At 40.3% G+C, this 19,014-nt stretch overlaps 1 protein-coding gene across 1 annotated transcript; it reads left to right on the forward strand.

The window, feature by feature from the left end:
- The first annotated feature begins 1,661 nt into the window (after positions 1 to 1,661).
- On the forward strand, positions 1,662 to 16,458 carry arl8bb (ADP-ribosylation factor-like 8Bb). The gene is made up of 7 exons (XM_053484423.1): positions 1,662 to 1,923; positions 9,348 to 9,428; positions 10,282 to 10,355; positions 10,476 to 10,569; positions 11,610 to 11,677; positions 12,498 to 12,568; positions 14,335 to 16,458. The coding sequence occupies exons 1-7, from the start codon at positions 1,801 to 1,803 to the stop codon at positions 14,382 to 14,384; spliced, it is 561 nt and encodes a 186-aa protein (XP_053340398.1). The 5' UTR covers positions 1,662 to 1,800; the 3' UTR covers positions 14,385 to 16,458.
- Positions 16,459 to 19,014: the final 2,556 nt, after the last annotated feature.

Raw genomic sequence — 19,014 nt, forward strand, 5'->3', positions numbered from 1 at the left:
TGGGGTAGGTCCAGGCCCCCTGAATACAGGATAGAGCGGTATAGACGATAAGTGAGTACACTGGCCATGAGAAATTCCTCTGTCATAGGTTTTTCAGTTACAATGATCATGTAAAAGTGTGTCTGTGTGTTCATGTGTGTGTGTGTGTGTGTGAATACTAATATATAAAATTATATTATTATTATTATTATTATTATTATTAAATTATTATTATATTATTATTATTATTATTATTATTATTATTATTATCATCAATGGTATTTTACAGCATTTCTTTTTGACTTTTCAAGACTTTTGAACAGCCCTGATATAAAACAGTCAATAATAAATATGTTATAGAAGAAAATAATTCCAATAATAATAATAATAATAATAATAATCCAACAGCCCTACAGATCAGATCTTATTGTCAGTGCCATGTGTTTTACTGGACTATTATTTTGAAGGCCTTCTAGCAGCTTCTCCTCCCAGATTAATCACCTGACTCATATAGTTCCTGTAAAGGTCTGTAGGGTGAGTCTTAAATCGAGCTCTACATCCTGACTCGAAGTCAGGCATGTTGAACTATAACACAACCAGAGAGTCACTTACATGATGTATAAATCTTTATTTATTCATTTATTTACAAATAATGAATAAGAGGTATTTGGGAAAGACATTAAAAAAATAGTGTAAAATAAGTCCACTCATTATTATTATTATTATTATTATTATTAATATTACTATTATTATAGACTTTTATACTGTAGTTACATTCATTATTGTAAAATATGTCATATAAGTCATCTGTCATAAATCACTGACACTGGAGACTTCATCATCATCATCATCATCATCATCATCATTCAATTCAATTCAATTTTATTTGTATAGCGCTTTTAACAATTGCGTCATTGTCGCAAAGCATGCTGCTTCAGTGGATCGAAGTAGATCATCATCATCATCCTTCAACAGGGATCCCATCCTCATCTGGGTGGATCATCATCATCATTATTTTCATGAATTATCAATTTTATTGTCTGTCAGACACCCATACAGAGAATCGCTAGTTAGTACTTTTTTTATGGGTTAGTATTGTTAGTAATGTTAATGCCGTAATATTTAATAAAAAAACACACACGTGATTATTTTGACAAAAATTTAAATTGTGATTCAAACAGCGATATTTAGCTATTAAATAACAATTTGATCATTGACGGTCATAGGGCCCTGCCGCCACAGACACCTGTAGTCACCTGTATTCAGAGCAACTTACATCTATTTATCTGATTTTACATGAAGGGGTTAAGGGACTCACCCTGGTGGGGTTTAAACCCGGGACCTTCCAACTGCTAGTCCAAAACCTTAACCACTGAACTCGTCCTGCCTATACAGGAGCTACTCTGTGGAATGGGGGGATAAAATAAAGCACTTTAGGCAGTGCGGGGACGGTGACGTCACATACAGATGTGACGTCACGCGCTTCAGGGACGCCATAAGACCCGCCCTGTGATCGTTTATCGTTTCCCCAGAGCGGCACGAGACGAGCCTCTACAGCCTGGAACACAGCGAGGGTGCAGAGTGAGTGAGTGAGTGAGTGAGTGTGATTTGAGACGCGCCCCTGGTCACATGATTCCCTCCCGGAAGTGCAGTCACCTCTCAGTGTGCGGTAAACAATCCTCCTCTGAGCGTGTGTGTGTGTGTGTGTGTGTGAGAGAGAGAGAGAGTAAGTGTGTAAGTAAGTAAGTAAGTAAGTGTGTGTGTGCGTGTTTAAGGGCTCTCTCTTTCCGCAGGGAGTGTGTGTGTGTGTGTGTGAGCAGCATGTTGGCGCTGATTAACCGCCTCCTGGACTGGTTCCGCTCGCTCTTCTGGAAGGAGGAGATGGAGCTCACACTGGTCGGGCTGCAGTACTCCGGGAAAACCACCTTCGTCAACGTGATCGCGGTGAGCTCACACACACACACACTCACACTCACACACACACACACACACACACACACACACATAGCCTTTTACTTAGACGTTGACAGGTTCAGGAGTTGCGCTGGATCTGACAGTCCTGTGTTTTTATGTTTAGGACGTGTTGCTAGGCAACGCCCCGGCTCTGTTATTATTATTATTATTATTATTATTATTATTATAAACCCGAGATCACATTAATGCTGCTTCTGCAACCTGACCGATGACTCCTTCACTTTCTGCTTCCTCATCACGAGGCGCTCCATCCACACACACACACACACACACACACACACACACACACACACACACACACACACACACTCCACCCCCCATCCACTCTCTCACTCCCTCTCTCCTTCTCTCTCCCTCACTCCTTCTCCTTCTCTCCCTCTCTCTCTCCTTCTATTTCCCTCTCTCTTCTTCTCTCCTTCTCTCTCTTTTTCTCCCTCTCTCCCTCTTTCTCTCTCTCCTTCTCTTTCCCTTTCTCTCTCTCCTTCTCTCCCTCTCTCTCTCCTTCTATTTCCCTCTCTCTCCTTCTCTCCCTCTCTCTCTCCTTCTATTTCCCTCTCTCTTCTTCTCTCCTTCTCTCTCTTTCACTCTCTCTCTCTCTCACTCCCTCTCTCCCTCTCTCTTTTTCTCCCTCTCTCCCTCTTTCTTTCTCTCCTTCTCTTTCCCTTTCTCTCTCTCCTTCTCTCCCTCTCTCTCTCCTTCTATTTCCCTCTCTCTTCTTCTCTCCTCTCTCTTTCACTCTCTCTCTCTCTCACTCCCTCTCTCCCTCTCTCTTTTTCTCCCTCTGTCCCTCTTTCTTTCTCTCCTTCTCTTTCCCTTTCTCTCTCTCCTTCTCTCCCTCTCTCTCTCCTTCTATTTCCCTCTCTCTTCTTCTCTCCTTCTCTCTCTTTCACTCTCTCTCTCTCTCACTCCCTCTCTCCCTCTCTCTTTTTCTCCCTCTCTCCCTCTTTCTTTCTCTCCTTCTCTTTCCCTTTCTCTCTCTCCTTCTCTCCCTCTCTCTCTCCTTCTATTTCCCTCTCTCTTCTTCTCTCCTCTCTCTTTCACTCTCTCTCTCTCTCACTCCCTCTCTCCCTCTCTCTTTTTCTCCCTCTCTCCCTCTTTCTTTCTCTCCTTCTCTTTCCCTTTCTCTCTCTCCTTCTCTCCCTCTCTCTCTCCTTCTATTTCCCTCTCTCTTCTTCTCTCCTTCTCTCTCTTTCACTCTCTCTCTCTCTCACTCCCTCTCTCCCTCTCTCTTTTTCTCCCTCTCTCCCTCTTTCTTTCTCTCCTTCTCTTTCCCTTTCTCTCTCTCCTTCTCTCTCTTTCAGTTTAGTTTAGAAGAGCTTTATTGGCATGAATGTTAACAAAAGTATTACATTGTTGCCAAAGCCAGTAGAAAACATTAATTATATTGATCTGAATTTATAAACCTATACAATATAAACATTATAAACATATTATGTGATATGAAAGAATATCATATTAGGTAGACATAAGCAACCCCCCCCCCCAAAAAAAAATAAAAAAAAAATAAATAAATACTAAAATATTATTGTTTTATTTTATTTGTATTATTAATAATAATTAAATAAAATGCAGTGAGGGTAGCAGTGCGGCCTTTACCTGAAATTATTCTTATTTTTTCACCTTCTGTTAATTTGGAAAAATTTCTGTTGATTGAGTGATGATCTCAGTGAAGGTGTTCCTTATATGTTGATATTTTTGGCAGTAAAGAAGGAAGTGCATCTCTCTCTCTCCCTCTCTTTCTCTCTCTCTCTCTCTGCCTCTCTCTTTCTTTCCCTCTCTCACTCTCTCTCTCCTGATGTGACTCCTTATGATTATCTGATTTAGAGCAATAATTCCATACTGTGTATACTGTACATAATGTGTGTGTGTGTGCTCAGATTTATGAGTATGGTACAGTGCTTCTAGCATACATACACACACACACACACACACACACACACACACACACACACACACTGTCAACCTGTCAGCAATCATCATGACATGACGCTACTCAAAGGGAGAAGCTGAAAAGGGAAGGCGGTCGTCTCCTCTGTGACGGAGGGTCATGTGATTACAAATCATGACTTGACTGTAATCTCAGAGAGGATTTCGAATGTTTTAGGAGGATGTTCAGTGTCTCTTATAAAGACGTTATAACAATTTAAAAAAGACACGTTCTTCAGCTCGTGTGTAATTTTCCACCAGCTTAAGACATGATCATCGAATGTTTATAGTGACACCGTTATTGGGACGGAAATCACAAAGGACCAGGTGATGCAATATAATTATTATTATTATTATTATTTACAGGATTCCCTTATCCAGAGCGGCATTTTGTCTCATTTAACATCTGAGCAGTTAGCAGTTGAGGGTTGAGGACCTTACTCAAGGGCCTAACTTTGTGGTTCCGGGGTTTGTACCAGGGATCAGTGTTTAAGGGAACCTACACCTGCCTCCTATGTGATATGATATGATCACCATACCAAGGTGACAATTCAATTTGTATCGCATCCATCCAACACTCCATCTAGGAACCTCGGACCATGAAGGCCAATGGGGATCATCGTATTTATTCCCATTTTTACAACCGTTGTAGGATCTCCCGTCTGCATTCACACACTAGTTAGCTTAATCTGCCCACATGTCTTTGGACTGTGGGAGGAAACGGGAGTAACCGGAGGAAACCCACTGAGCACGGGGAGAACATACACACTCCATGCACACAGACCCCGAGGTGGGAATCGAACCGGACCCTTGAGGTGCAAGGCCACAGTGCTAATGACTAAGTCACAGTGTGACAGTGTGACCAATTTGTATTTTGTAAATATCATGATTTGATAATCCATATTTGTAAAAAGCCTGTTTATTGGATTTGTATTGTTCTGTGTAATTCAGGAAAACTGGTGAACCCGGACATTACAGATCTCCGCTTGTGGCTGTATTATCTGTTATGAATCTGTAAGTCACATGACTCAGTCGCCTGGCATCCGGCATGACCAAGCAAGTTTTACTTTCTCCAGCCTGTGATGTGAGGTGATGTGAGGGGACGTGAGGTGACGTGAGGTGATGTGATGTGAGGTGATGTGACGAATAATCTCAGGCGGCGAAATCACCCTCGCCTGCAGAACAAGCTCTCTCTCTCTCGTCCCTCGGCTCGCCCCGCCTCAGATAGCCTCTAATCGGTGTTACTCTGAAGATGTATTGCTGTAGCGAAGTGAGCTTGGCAGTCTGCCTGTGACTCGTCTCGTCTCGTCTCTGCCAGACCATGATGCACCAGATACGATGAATGGAGGCTGCGCTTGAACTTGGCTCGCCGCTTCCATTTACAGAACGAGCTCGTTAAACACCTCGCGGATGCGTCTCGAGCATGTCGCTAAAGATAGATCAGAGAGCCAGCTTGATGAACCTTTATAAATGCGCATGAGAGAGGGAGAGAGAGACATGCTGATAAAACAGTGTGATTATTATTCCACATTGTTTAGCTTAGAAGCAATCAGGCACATGTAAAAGTAAATAATATCAAAGAATGATTTTAAAATTATTATTATTATTATTATTTAAAAGATGCTTTCTGAGATTTAGTACATTAAGGTGAGGCTCGGTCTTGTATTGTAAACTCAAAGTTAAAGGAAAAGCTTGTGTAAAAGGTTCATATTTTCATTTTATTTTGTGATCTCTTTCCTAATCATATTTTTACTCATGTTTCCCTGCAATAAAGCGTTTCACCCTGATCATGATCATGTCAATGGCCATAAATAATTAGCAGTGATTAGATCATGTGACGGGGAGTCGGAGAAGCCTCGCGCAAGTCAGTCGAATGTTTTTATGTTCCCTGCTCAGACGTGATGTCATCAGCGAAACCACACGACTTTATTGTTGTGCAACAAATATGAACACAATATTGTGGTAGATTTATTAAGTTTATTATTTTAGAAAATAAAAGCCACGAGATCGACCTTCCTTCCTGGTATAGTTTTAGTTCTCGTTTCGGATTCATACTGAAACCCCCGGGTGTTTTCACTCGTCTTCGTCACTACAAAGCTGCTTAAAACCCTGCGGTTGTGCTGTGACTGCTAATAAAAGCGCAGGAGGAAAATAATGTACGGTACAACCAGATTTATTTATCTATTTATTTATCTATTTATTTATTGCATTCATCCTATCTGTGTTTGATGTCCGCAGAATCACTCGATTAATCAGGAGGCACAAAAAATAACAGCAAGTCTGACGGTGATGTTTAGGATTTTCTCAAGGTTTTGGTTTTTGTGCTGTTCGATGATGACCGCTGTCACACGTCCCAGAATGATGAGTTAAAATGTTTGTTTTTTTGCACTCCTGTTAAGAATGTCCTCAGATATTAGGTGGTCAAAATATAATTGATCTGAGATCACAAGCTTCCTCCGTCGCAGCTGAAGTGGCGTCTGTGCAGCACACTCGGGGGCTGTGACGAGAGGAAGTGATCCTGCTGTTCCTTTGGGGCCTATTGTTCGAGCTCTGACAGACAGCCTGCTCTCGGGAAGTCTGTACATAAATCCGCTTTAATATGAAATACAGTAAACACTCACGAAGGGAAAAAAAATGGTGATGATTTGGAGAATTTTATATTTGACAACAATACGAATTAAAGCGCAAATGATGAAAAAACAGACTGAAATCTGATCACTTGGTTAGACCGTCAATAACTTATCAATATTTAAGCACTAATATCTCGTGCTGGCGCTTGTTTTTTAGTTTGTTTATCAATGAGCTGGTGCTTAAATTAATTTTATTTGCTTTTTAAGGTGTCAAGGTTTTGTCTATTAGCATGTGATTGTACTTTCGTAAATGTGGCTCGGAGCAACAGATGTATTTAAATGGCTAAAACACATTTTACGTAAAAAATATCGCAAAATATTTAGACTGAATTTAAAAAAGAAAGGCAAAAGAAGAATGTAAACTCAAGTGTTTATTTTACAGTTACAGTTAGTATATAGTCATATAAATTACCAAACAGTTTGTTTTCCTACCGTGAAAAATCTGTCGTCATTTTTATTAATCCTTAAGGGTGCGCAAACTTTTGCGGTCAGCACTAAGACATGTCTGACTGTCCAGCATCTATTATTTAAGACGCTACAGTTCATGCGAGACAGAATCCATAAGCATAAAAACACTGATGGTTGTCGACCGCCTGCCCGGTCCGCGTTGTTTATTAGGGTTTAGATTCATCGCCGTCACTGATGTGGAGGGAGGGACGTCTGGTGGTGATGAGGACGAGGCTGCCTTCACTGTAGGTCTGGGGGCCGACGTTTTCAGCTGGCTGTTTGAATTGAACCGGTTAACGTGACAAAATTACACGCGCCGTTAATTTAAGTTACGTTTTAGCGCTGAAATGTTTTCAGCATTTATTCAACATTGTGTAAATCATTTACACTTACTCAGGAAAAGAAAAGTATTGTTCATGGGCCAGGACCGTGAGGAAGGCGTGTTAAACTTTACAAGAATATAAAAGGGTGAGTCAAAAATGATCCGCACTCCAGTTTTGTTAAAACTCTCCGGTCACGGCTGTTCAGGTGTGAACGTGTTACATCAGTTCATTTGTAACATTTAGTGCGAGCAAAAATGGAAAGTATCTTCTTTACTGGTGACGAGACACGGATTCATCACTGTGAGTCTGAGAGGAAATGCCTGACATCCTCAATCGCAGACCGGGAAAAAGTTCAAAAGTCTTCTACAGTTTTCTGGGATTCTCAAGGGCCAGAAGTATTGGAACATCATCAGGAAAAATGTACAAAAACCACCATGCTCATTATGGTGAGACGCTTATTAAAGAGATGAAGACTAAACTTCAGATTAAACACAGAGGACTGCTGTCCGAGTGCAAAAACCTGGTCTTGAGGTGTTAAAGTGACCTCCCTATAGTCCTGATCTCGCTCCATCAGACTTTCGCCTGTTCAGTCCCCTGAAAGCGTCCCTATGGAGACAAAGATTCCGTTCTGATGAAGAACTGAAGACAGCGGTGCATTCGTGGCATGAAACATTTTTTAAACCAGGAAATACGAAAGCTTGTTGACAGATGGACAATGTGTATTAAAAAGCAAGGAGATTACGCAGAAACATTATGGATTTGTGTTTTTTAAATTCGAAAAGTTATTTTTACATCCAGTAGTGTGCGAATAATTTTTGACTCACCCTCGTACTATTTAGATCAATCAGCCCGGGCGCATAAGTTTATTAAACCTAAAGCACTGGGCAACAAGATACGATATGACGATACCTAGGTTTCTGAACAAACTTAGCGAATGTTTTGCTCCTACCACACGGGACGCTGTGCTGCTGCCACCTGGAGGATCACAGAGGAACTGCGACATCTTACAACCTCAGATGCAAACGTATAAGTGGAAAAAAAATCATTTAGACTTTAAAATCGATTTTTGGACTCTTTGGATTTTGGATACATGAAGGTAAACGTAAATGTACTGCGATATATAACTGAACTGATTTTTCTCCCCACATTGTCTCTCAACGTTTTATTTAAAAGTTTTTATACATTTTAAAAACTGTAGAAACGTGGAACGTGTGACAGAGCTGTAAATATGAAAAGATGTGTGACAGCTGCTTCTGTCGACTAAAACTACACTCCAGAGTTATAAAGCATTCTTTTTTTTGCCTATTAATGCATAAATATTATAAAATGCATAAATCATGTGTATACCAGGTCAGCCGACACTGCATAAACATCTGTGAATCTGCCTACAGCGTCTTTACCTCCACTCCAGCTGTTTGATTTACAGTTTGTTTGGGTGAAGTTCCTTATTTATTTTCCTGGCAGGAGTCGCACTGAGTGTTTATACTCTTTTTAGTAAAGCAGGAATGTGGGTCGGATTATGAATAGTAAAATCGCAGAGAAACTGTAACCACGTGTGGAGAAAAGAAAAGAAAAAAAAAAACTTTATCATCTGCCGTGTCCTGTTTGTTTCGATTCTCCTTATGAGATGAACTAATTCTGCCCCGCTGCTGCATTAGAGCTCCATTAATCTACAACGCGAGTGAGGAATGTGACCTACATCCTGTCGAGGTTTGAGCTCGTTAATTGCCGCTTATTGGATTACGAGTTTTCTGAATTTTGCCGCAAGTCGACAAACATAATCAGTGTGTGGAGAGATTTACTGCTCAGTGTCACCATTGTGCTCGAAACTAACAAAAGTTTAAAAAAACCCAGGTACAGCTTTCTTCAATTTTATACCCATGAAAAAGATTGTGTGTGTGTGTGTGTGTGTGTATTTTTTTTTGGATAACACTGTCACAGATGTTAAATAAAGAAGGTGTCTTGATGTGAGAGTTCTCTCATCTCTGTTCTCGCTTCTTCAATTTATTTTGTCGTGTGTGTGTGTGTGTGTGTGTGTGTGTGTGTGTGTGTGGGGGTGTGCGTACAGTCAGGTCAATTCAGTGAAGACATGATCCCCACAGTTGGCTTCAACATGAGGAAGGTCACCAAAGGCAACGTCACAATAAAGGTATTTCACACTGACAGACACACACACACACACACACACACACACACACACACACAGTTTTTTTTTGTTGTTGTTTTTTACCTGTACATTTCTCACTAATTCCTAATCCCTTCTTTTATTTTGTGTAAACAAGCAGATGAGATTTCCCCCTAATGTGACCTCATATAAGACACTCCCCTCCCCTAACTCGTATCCTTCACATTACAGCCGCTCCTTCATCTCGCTTTCATTTCTCCCACCTTTCTTAAGTTGTCTTTTAGTTAATTACATAAGAACAATCCGTCTTTACTCGGAAACCGGTTTACTGCTGGGGTTTAAATCATCGTTACTATGGAAACCAGGATAAATTTGACTTAAGACTTTGTCTTATATGGGAGTCCAGGGAAGGAATTTATCCTTCAGAATGATAAACCTTTTGAATACAAGTTGACCTTCAAATATAAAAAAAAGAAAAAAAACAACACAAAATACGTAAAAAGAGGACCAGTAATTCTCTGTGCCACAGTTTAAACTACGTTCTTGCTTAACTTTTTTGCTGTATTGACATTTAAGCTATATATATATATATATATATATATATATATATATATATATATATATATATACACACACAAACACACACACACACACACAGAGGCAGACGTCAGTATGGAAAGAGGACGTTTCTGAGAAAAGTCCTGCATCAGCTGTGTTTTACAACGAAATGCTTTTCCTACACTTTGTCCTGAGTTTGTCACTAAGCTGCAGATTTCACTTCCTCTGTCCTCCTCCTGCTTTATTATTATATCATATTATTTTATGAAGGTCACCACACAGAGCAGCGGAATGATTTTGGCTGTTGTGTGTTGTGTAGATTTGGGATATAGGAGGTCAGCCTCGCTTCAGGAGCATGTGGGAGCGATACTGCAGAGGAGTGAACGCCATCGTGTGAGTGCCGCCTCCTTCATCCAGACGCTGTTTATCCTCGACAGAAAATCCATAACTAGGTCTAGGTTTGAATCATTTCCTTGCCGTGCTGTTGTTTACACTTGATTGTTGGTTTCTCAGGTACATGGTGGACTCTGCTGACCGGGACAAGATCGAGCCGTCCAGAAACGAGCTGCACAACCTGTTAGACAAACCTCAGCTTCAAGGCATTCCTGTACGAGGGTGAAATCTGTCTCATGTCTTTGTTAATTAGACACCATGGATGATTATTTGTCCTCAATGGCGTGTTTGATGTGTCCCTGTTACATCACAGAAATCTACCAACCATTGAAAAAGAACAAAGGACATGACAGGACAGTGTTTCACTCATATAGAGTTTGTAGGAATAGTTAAAAGGTTTAAGCTAAAAATAATCTGATCTGATCTTTAATGTAATCAGTGATATTATTATTATTATTATGATTATTATTATTATTATTATTATTATGAGGTTGAAGCCCACGTACATGTCTGTGTGTCTCTCTGTACAGCAGAACTCTCTGTATTAATACAAAGAAATCCCATTCTGTAAGGTTGAGTATCTTACGCCTTGTCTTACTAAATTGTCCTTCTTTGGTGCTCAGACAAATACACTCCCTGTTCGGTAATCGGAGAGTGAATCACAGATGAGAAATGGAAAAAGTAGATAAAAGGATAAAGATGCAGTTTTGTCTTAAAACCACTCCAGCGTGTTAAAATTCACTTATACCACTTCAGCGCTGTTATTTCAGCCAAAGTGAAAATATGAACTAACGCCAAAGTTTCATAAGTTTCCGTCCAGAGGTGGCTTTAAGGCTCACCCACAGTTTAACACATCCGCGGTACGCTGTCAGAACATGCGGTTTATAATCTGCCACAAAACTGCTCAGACCGTCACCTCTACTCAAACCTTCGTTTTGATTGAGTTTATGGTGCAGGTTTAACTTCAGGCTGGTTTCAGGTTCTCCAATGCATGAAGTGTAGAGATATCACTGAAAGTGTGAGTTTTGACCCAATGTACAGACCAAACCTTTCTTTTGTTTATATAGATTGGATGTTGTGGAATGTCACTGCCTCCTCTTTTCCTTCCGACTTCTCACAAAGTGCATTTTGAGTCTCAAAACACCTGTTTAGTTAAACAGTCGATTGAAATCTGAAAGCACGCTGATGTCTCTTGATGGTGGTTTATACTTTTCCTCACGTGTCTTTAACGTGTCATGTTGTGGTTTTGTTCAGGTTCTCGTGTTGGGCAACAAGAGGGACCTCCCGAACGCTCTGGACGAGAAGCAGCTCATTGAGAAAATGTAAGCTCGTGCTCCTCTTCCTGTGACTCAGCAATTTCTGGATAACGTGGGGTCGATGTGGGCTAGGGAGAGGGAAAGAGGGAGGGAGAGAGGGAAAGAGAGAGGGAGAGAGGGAAAGAGAGAGGGAGAGAGGGAAAGAGGGAGGGAGAGAGGGAGAGAGGGAAAGAGAGAGGGAGAGAGAAAGTGGGAGAGAAGGAGCAAGAGAGTGGAAGAGAAGGAGAGGGGGAGAGAGAGAGAGAGAGAGAGAGTGGGAGAAAGAGTGGGAAAGGGAGAGAGGGAGAGAAGGAGAGGGGGAGAGAGAGGAAAAGAGAAAGAGCGCATGGTTCATATTACACACATTTACAATCATGTGATGGCTGTGAAATGAAATTTAATTAAACTGTCAATTCAAGTCAAATTTATTTGTACAGCACATGAAATAACAAGCACATGGTGACCCAAGTGAAAATAAAACAGTAAAAAGCCTGTTAAAAACAACAGTAAATCAGAGAACAAAAACATGTAGAATGTGGAACATCGACTTTAAAACAGTATTAGAATGTTGTAACCAGTAGACATTAATTCACATTATATACTTGAGAGAATAGAAAGGTTTTTACTTTGGCCTTGAATGATGTGATATTGGAAACAGATCGATTGGTAAAGCAGAAGTCATGACATTTTATTCCCGCTTTCTTTTACTTGCTCTTAAAAAAAAAGCCTTAGCTTGCCTATTAAGTTCATTCTTGCTGAAAATGATTTTTCCCTTTCTGAAGATTTTATCCGCGTTATGCTTCAGGAGGATTAAACTGGTCTCCGTTCTGTCCTCACTTCTTTTCAGGAACTTGGCAGCGATACAGGACAGAGAGATCTGCTGCTACTCTGTCTCCTGTAAAGAGAAGGACAATATAGGTGAGTGTTATTGATGGAGTGGTGATATTGTGCATTCGCTGCTCGTGTGTGTGTGTGTGTGTGTGTGTGTGTGTGTCGGGTTAAAGTGATGCACCAGTGACTCGAGCTGGAGTTTGGTTTTTGCCTCGTCATCTGAGTATAATGAGGAAATCAATACATGGAGATCAGCACCGATGCGCTCACACGTCTACCAGAAGGCTTAGAAATAAAATGTTCACAGATAATATAATATATAATATCAGATTTTTATTTAAGCGATATTTTGATTTTAAATTTTTAAGTTACAGTTAAACAGCAAATCTGTGATCTAACAATAACATTGGAAGTTTAAAACACATCTGCCTTTAAAAACTATTTTTTATAGTTTTTTAAATATAGTTTTTTATATAAAGTATTTTATATTCATTTTTTTAACTATAGAGTCAGGCTAATTAATGTATACACACTTCAGGAAAAGAAAAATGGTTTAATAATTTTAATAATATTATCATAATATAATCATGTATATCAATATACAGTATAAGGTATAGCAATACATTAAGTATTAAAATATTTATACATGTTTTTTTCTTTTCCTGAGGTGTTTATACATTTCCTTTGGCCGACTGTATAAATAAATGAATAATTTAGGGCAGAGAGCCGTGACCGGGATCGATCCCTCACTGAGAATAACCCAGTCATCACAGTAAACATGTGCAGTGCCACGCCCCTTTTTTCATCCCTCAACCTCCACGGTTTTTCCTTTATTTCCTAATGTTGGAGTTCATGAGTTTCTGTTCCTGATCCTCTCCTCTGCAGTGGTTCTTTCACTATATAGACAAGGAAACAGAACAGTAGATGACCGTGGCACGTTTGTCTCGGCGTTAGTTGTTGATTGTTGCTCAAGCAGTACATCCTACAATCAGGGTTTTTCCTCCTTTTCATCCTCAATAGGCAGTAAATAACTTTAACACTTCATCATTGTGATGTTGATTCTGCTGTTATTTCCTGCACTATTCAAATGTTTTTTTTTCACAGTACTGTGAAAAGTCTTGCCTTCTCTATTTTGTCATAGTTTGCTTCCAGAGAGCCAGGCTTTCTTGTATTTTTTAACAGTGTCCTCCAGTAAGTCCTCCAGGCTTCCTGAAGGACATTAGATTGTTTCCAATTCCTATACTTTAAATTGCACAGTGACCTATGAATCATTCAAGCAATAAAAACCCACCTAACTTGCGTCCTGACCCAGTGAGAAACAGGTGCAGATGATAACAGGTGATCAGGCGGTGATGAGTTTACTGCTGATGCTGGATGCTGAGTGGTTGGAACAGACGAGAGGGGAAACGAGGTCACTGCTGAGGTTGTTACCTAAACAAGCAAGATTAAATTTTATCTTTAGTTACTTGTGCAGCCTGTCGCAGTTAAAACATCTGTTCCAATTTCTTTAATTTAATTTAAAATGAGAGGAGCTCAAGATTGTATAGACTTGGACATAATGTGGGAAAAAAAACAGTGCTCTAAACACGCAGCATGCTCTCAGTTGGTTCATATGGTGTCATATGTCTGCTTGAATTTCCTGTACTGGTTTAGTGCTGCTGTAACCACGAGCTCATCGATCTGCCTTATACAAGCTCTGCTCTTGGATGTCTGTCGAATTGAGATGAATAAATGTCTAAGAACGAACATTATCATTAATCCGATTTGATTTCATCCAGAAATGTTGGGATTGTCTAAGGCAGTTTCCTTTTTTTTTGTTTCTCTCTTTTTCTCTCTCTCTCTCTCTCTCTCAGACATCACACTGCAGTGGCTTATTCAGCACTCAAAGTCCCGGAGGAGCTGAGAGGAGACGCCAGCGTCTGTCCTACGTCGCGCCCTGCAGCCAAAGCCCCAGCCTGTCCTCCCTCTCTCCCTCCCTCTCTCAGAGTCACAACCGGGTCCGAACACGACTCGCATACTGCAGATCCCAGAATCAGCCTTCGGCACTGCTTCGAGCTTTAGTGTAGAAGCCATTTTTAATGTAATGCCAAAAGTCTTTTCATGGACCCCATATCCTGGCTCAAAGCACAACACAACCACTCGAACCCTGCACTCTTGGTCTATTCCTTGATGGATTCTCTCTCTCTCTCTCTCTCTTTCTGATCCAGGGGTCCTGTTCTCTCACAACGAAACACTAAACGCACCTTTCGGGGGCGGCCCGCGCTCCAGTCAGAGCCATGATTTGATCCAAAAATCAGCAGGTTGTTTTTTTCTTTCTTTTGCTGAGGACCAATTTTTTTAACTTTTTATATCAAACGCTTAAAATGATGAAGCATTAATATATAAGATAATGGTTGTGTTTCAATCTTATAAACACTATGGAGATTAAGAAGCAGCAGCAGATCATTTATTTAATGCTTATTTGGAGATTAAAGTTATTATGCGATAAGGTCGTCTAAAAATGTCCCTGATGTGAGCACAGAGCGAACACATGATGTGCGTCCAGTGGGTTGTGTCACGTAATTACGCCAGCTCTATTCCAACAGCAACAGTTTGCATTATTACCACAAGCACATAGCTAGAGATTTAAAATTTGTGTTTTTGCATTTTGCTTGAATTTTTTCTTTCAGTTCAACAAAAAATTACAAATGACAAACTGCCGCTTTAAAATTGTACAAAATGATTAATCGCCTAAATGCAGTTTCCATTATTATTGCCACTGAGTGTTGCTTTTAAGGATTGAACATCTAACACATAGAATCTGTGCGTACCTCAAACACACTAACTACATTTAAAAAACACATTATAAGTAATAATCATAATAATAATAATACTAGTAATCAGCTATATATGTGCCTTGACAGTTTCTTTTCCACTACAGCAGAGAAATGTATCTCGACACACAGATCTTTAACAGCTTTAATGTTTTCCAGCATGACGGTTTCAGTTGCGAGTCTCAGTGCCTTATTTGTGAATGCATATTAATATAATCATGCTATCGACGTATAAGGTTGATAATGCAAACTGCAGATGTAGCAAGGTGGGATTAAAGGTGCGCTTTGTAATTTTAACAAAGCCCGTTTTATTCATATGACTTTGCGAATAAAAAAAAAAGAAATCACAGTGTTGCCATGCAGTGGCTCTCTCGCAAAAAGCATTTTGGAAATGACCAAGCAGACACGCCCCTTCCCATAATGCATTTCACGGGGTAAGTGGAGTTTGGGCAGAGGGATGCGGTCGTATTCTGCTGCAGTTGCGGTTCATCTTGCAAGACTACAGACAGTTCTTTAAAAAAAAAAAATCACCTGTGAGTGCTTCATAAAAAAATTCTAGCGACACGGCCCCTTTGAGGCAGCGTGTTCTTTCTTTTTTAATTGTTTTTTCCCTACATAGCTCTAAATTCATAAGAGCCTAAGAGCTGAAGGATTACTTTATAAAAAGCACAGTGCTTTTTTTTTTTTTTTTATGAGAGAACAGGACCCTCTGTCTTATTTCCTCTGTTTATCACTCTCTCTCTCTCTCTCTCTCTCACATCCCTCACACTTGTACACACCCTAATCTCTAATTAATCTCCAGAGTGACACTCAAACCCTGTGCCAAGTCTCACGCCACTCTCACCATCGTCTCACCACCTTCATAATTTCGGACGCTTTCAGGTGGACGTTCCCTCTCACTCTGAAACACTAACGCGCTCGAGCAAACCTCCGACCTTCTCCTGTCCATCAGCAAAACGTTCTCCATCCAAAAAGTGATGTTACATGACGGAAAGAAAGCAGTTTATTATTGTGCAAGTCTCTGTGACGCCGTCACGTCCCTGTGTGTGCTTTGGACTTTATCGTGTAGGAACAAACAAACACCTGCCAGAGTGATCGTCTTCTCAGCCTCTGTAGTGCAGTTAAAGCTTGATTTGTGACACAATTAAATTGGGGACAAATTGACACAGTTTTCTCTGTTTAACCACAAAAAGGCTTTAAAAGTAATGTAGGGTGTTCAAGTCAAAGCGGGACTTTTGATTTTGCAGAATAACAGAATTATTATTTCTCCATCTAATCCCCTCTTACACTAATGCAGTTATCCCAGTGTTTCACTAGTGCATGTTTTCTTAGTACGCAGGGGAGGCCAGCGTTTCAGACTTGAAACAAAGTGTGATCTTGCCTCCGGCGTACTGAGAAAACTTTCTACCTTGACAGTTTCCAAGCACTAGTGAAACACTGGGATAACTGTATTAGGGGTTTTATAGAGAGATAAAGGAAGTTTTTAACTCTTATAACTGTGTTCTGTTATTCTGTACAATAAAAAGTCCCGGTTTAACTTAAACACACCTCGTTATTACAGACAAGCAAACAGGATCCAGTAGCCAAAAGTAAATAAAAACCCTCTGTAAGCCACAAAGAAGAAGTTGTAATAGGGCACAAATGACTTAGCTGGACATAAATGATTTATTATTGTTATTATCCATCATGTTTTGAGTATTTTTTTATTTATTTATTGGATGTTAGGAGAAACTTGATCAGTAACTTGACAAGGTAATGGTAGAAAGGTCATTTTTTTTTAAATTATGTATTTTGTTTATATTTATGTTTTAGTTGGTGTATTGGACATTATAAGTGATCTGAATGGTAGTACTTAAGTTTTATTTTAACGTTTGTTTTAATCTTAGATGGCATCGTTAAGATTAAGGTAAAAGTTAACATTTTGTCCCTTTGATTATCCTTAAAGAACAGTTCAGGCAGGTCCAGAGAGAGAGAGAGAGAGAGAGAGAGAGATACGTGTGGAAATTAAAGTGCCTTCAGTAACCATTCCAGCTCCTGCATCAGAGACGTTGTCCTCCCCCAAACACACACACACACACCTGAGGGCACAACAAGAATGAGGATAAATAAGCTAATAGAGGTGCTGCTTTGTAGGCTTTAATAGCACGTTCCTGTGTAATGAGGGAGTTTTAAACAGTGATTGTTGTGCTTTTTGTAGCTGAGTTATGTCTGCATGATGACCATCAGTGGTTCCTGATCTCGCAGCGCAGTACTTCATACAGATCCGTGCTTGTCTATGCCACTGGAGGATTACGCTGCGTTCTCTGTGCTTGAAAGTGCTAATTTGCAGGTTGTGAAACATTTTCCTCCCTCCCTGCGTGAAGGCGCGTCTTCTCATATGTCTTAAGCGCACATTTACAGTTACATTCCAGAGAACTTAAAACCTTCGTGCAATATTTTGGGCCTGGAAGCTTGCAGCAAAGCAGCAACAGCAGGCTTTAGCAAGTATTTTAGCAACAAGCTAGCTGGCTAACATTCGTAATAACCCTGATGTTGATGATTAGCTTGGCAGAACAGTGATTATAGCCAGTGTTCAATATTTAACCCAGTACTGTTGCTATGTAGTAGCTGAAGCTAACACTGCTATAAACACATGTGAAAGTGGAGAAGTGAAACATCATCAAACACACACACACACAGTGTGAGCGGCCATGTTGGTTTGATGTCACCCTGTAAATGTAGAAGAAATTACTAGCTGTGAAGGCTCCTCCATGTTGAAATTCTAGCTTGATGAGTGTTTTTTTCTGTGGCTTTTCCTGGCTTTATTTGGATTACAGGTTACGACAATGGAACTGGATTACAGGTTACATCTTCAATCTCAAACACAGTATTAAAAGTGATTTATAAGATTTATAGCGCCAGGTTCAGGCATTATTGTGTAAAACCTGACATTAGGAACCACTAATGATTATCAAACACTAATCATGATTGATTACTAAAGTATACACTCGTTCTTATTTCTCCAAACTTGCATTTAATGTGCTTTCAGTGGCACTTCCAAGCAGAAATGTGTTTTGTTTTGTTTAATTTTATTCACTTTTGCCGTCCAAAAGAATTGGCATCCATCCTGCTTGTCTCCAAAGGAAGTTTTTAAAGGAATTCTCACAACTTACACATTCCTGGTGGAATTCCCCTGACGAAATTCTGGCCAATCCTGATCGTTCCCAAAAGTATTCTGAAACCCCCTCAAAAAAAACTGACCATTCTCACTTGACCCTTAGGGAAGTTTGACACCAACTTGACAGCAGTTGAGGGTTAAGGGCCTTGTTCTGGGGCGCAGCACTGCACTGTATTCAAACCCAAGAACCTCTGCCATCCGGAAGGCTCGGGTTCGATTCCCAGCCAGTGTCCAAACCCCAGCCAATGGATGCAGTGCCGGTCCCAAGCCCGGATAAAATAGGAGGGTGGTGACAGGAAGGGCACCCGGCGTAAACCCTGTGGCAAGTTGTAGTGCGGACTGGGTATTCCACTGTGGCGACCCCTTACCGGGAGCAGCCGAAAGACCAACGAACTTCTGATGACAGGTCCAATGGTTTCTCTCCAATCCCCAAAAGAAGTTTGACCTATCAAGTTTTTGCATCTTAAACTATTCTGGTCAATCTTGCCCAACCCTCAAGGAATTCGGACCCATTCCGCCCATCCCTGCCCAAACACATACAATCATGATAGACTAATGAGATG

The sequence above is a fragment of the Clarias gariepinus genome, chromosome 23 (genome assembly GCF_024256425.1).
Source record: "Clarias gariepinus isolate MV-2021 ecotype Netherlands chromosome 23, CGAR_prim_01v2, whole genome shotgun sequence".
NCBI lineage: Eukaryota > Metazoa > Chordata > Actinopteri > Siluriformes > Clariidae > Clarias > Clarias gariepinus.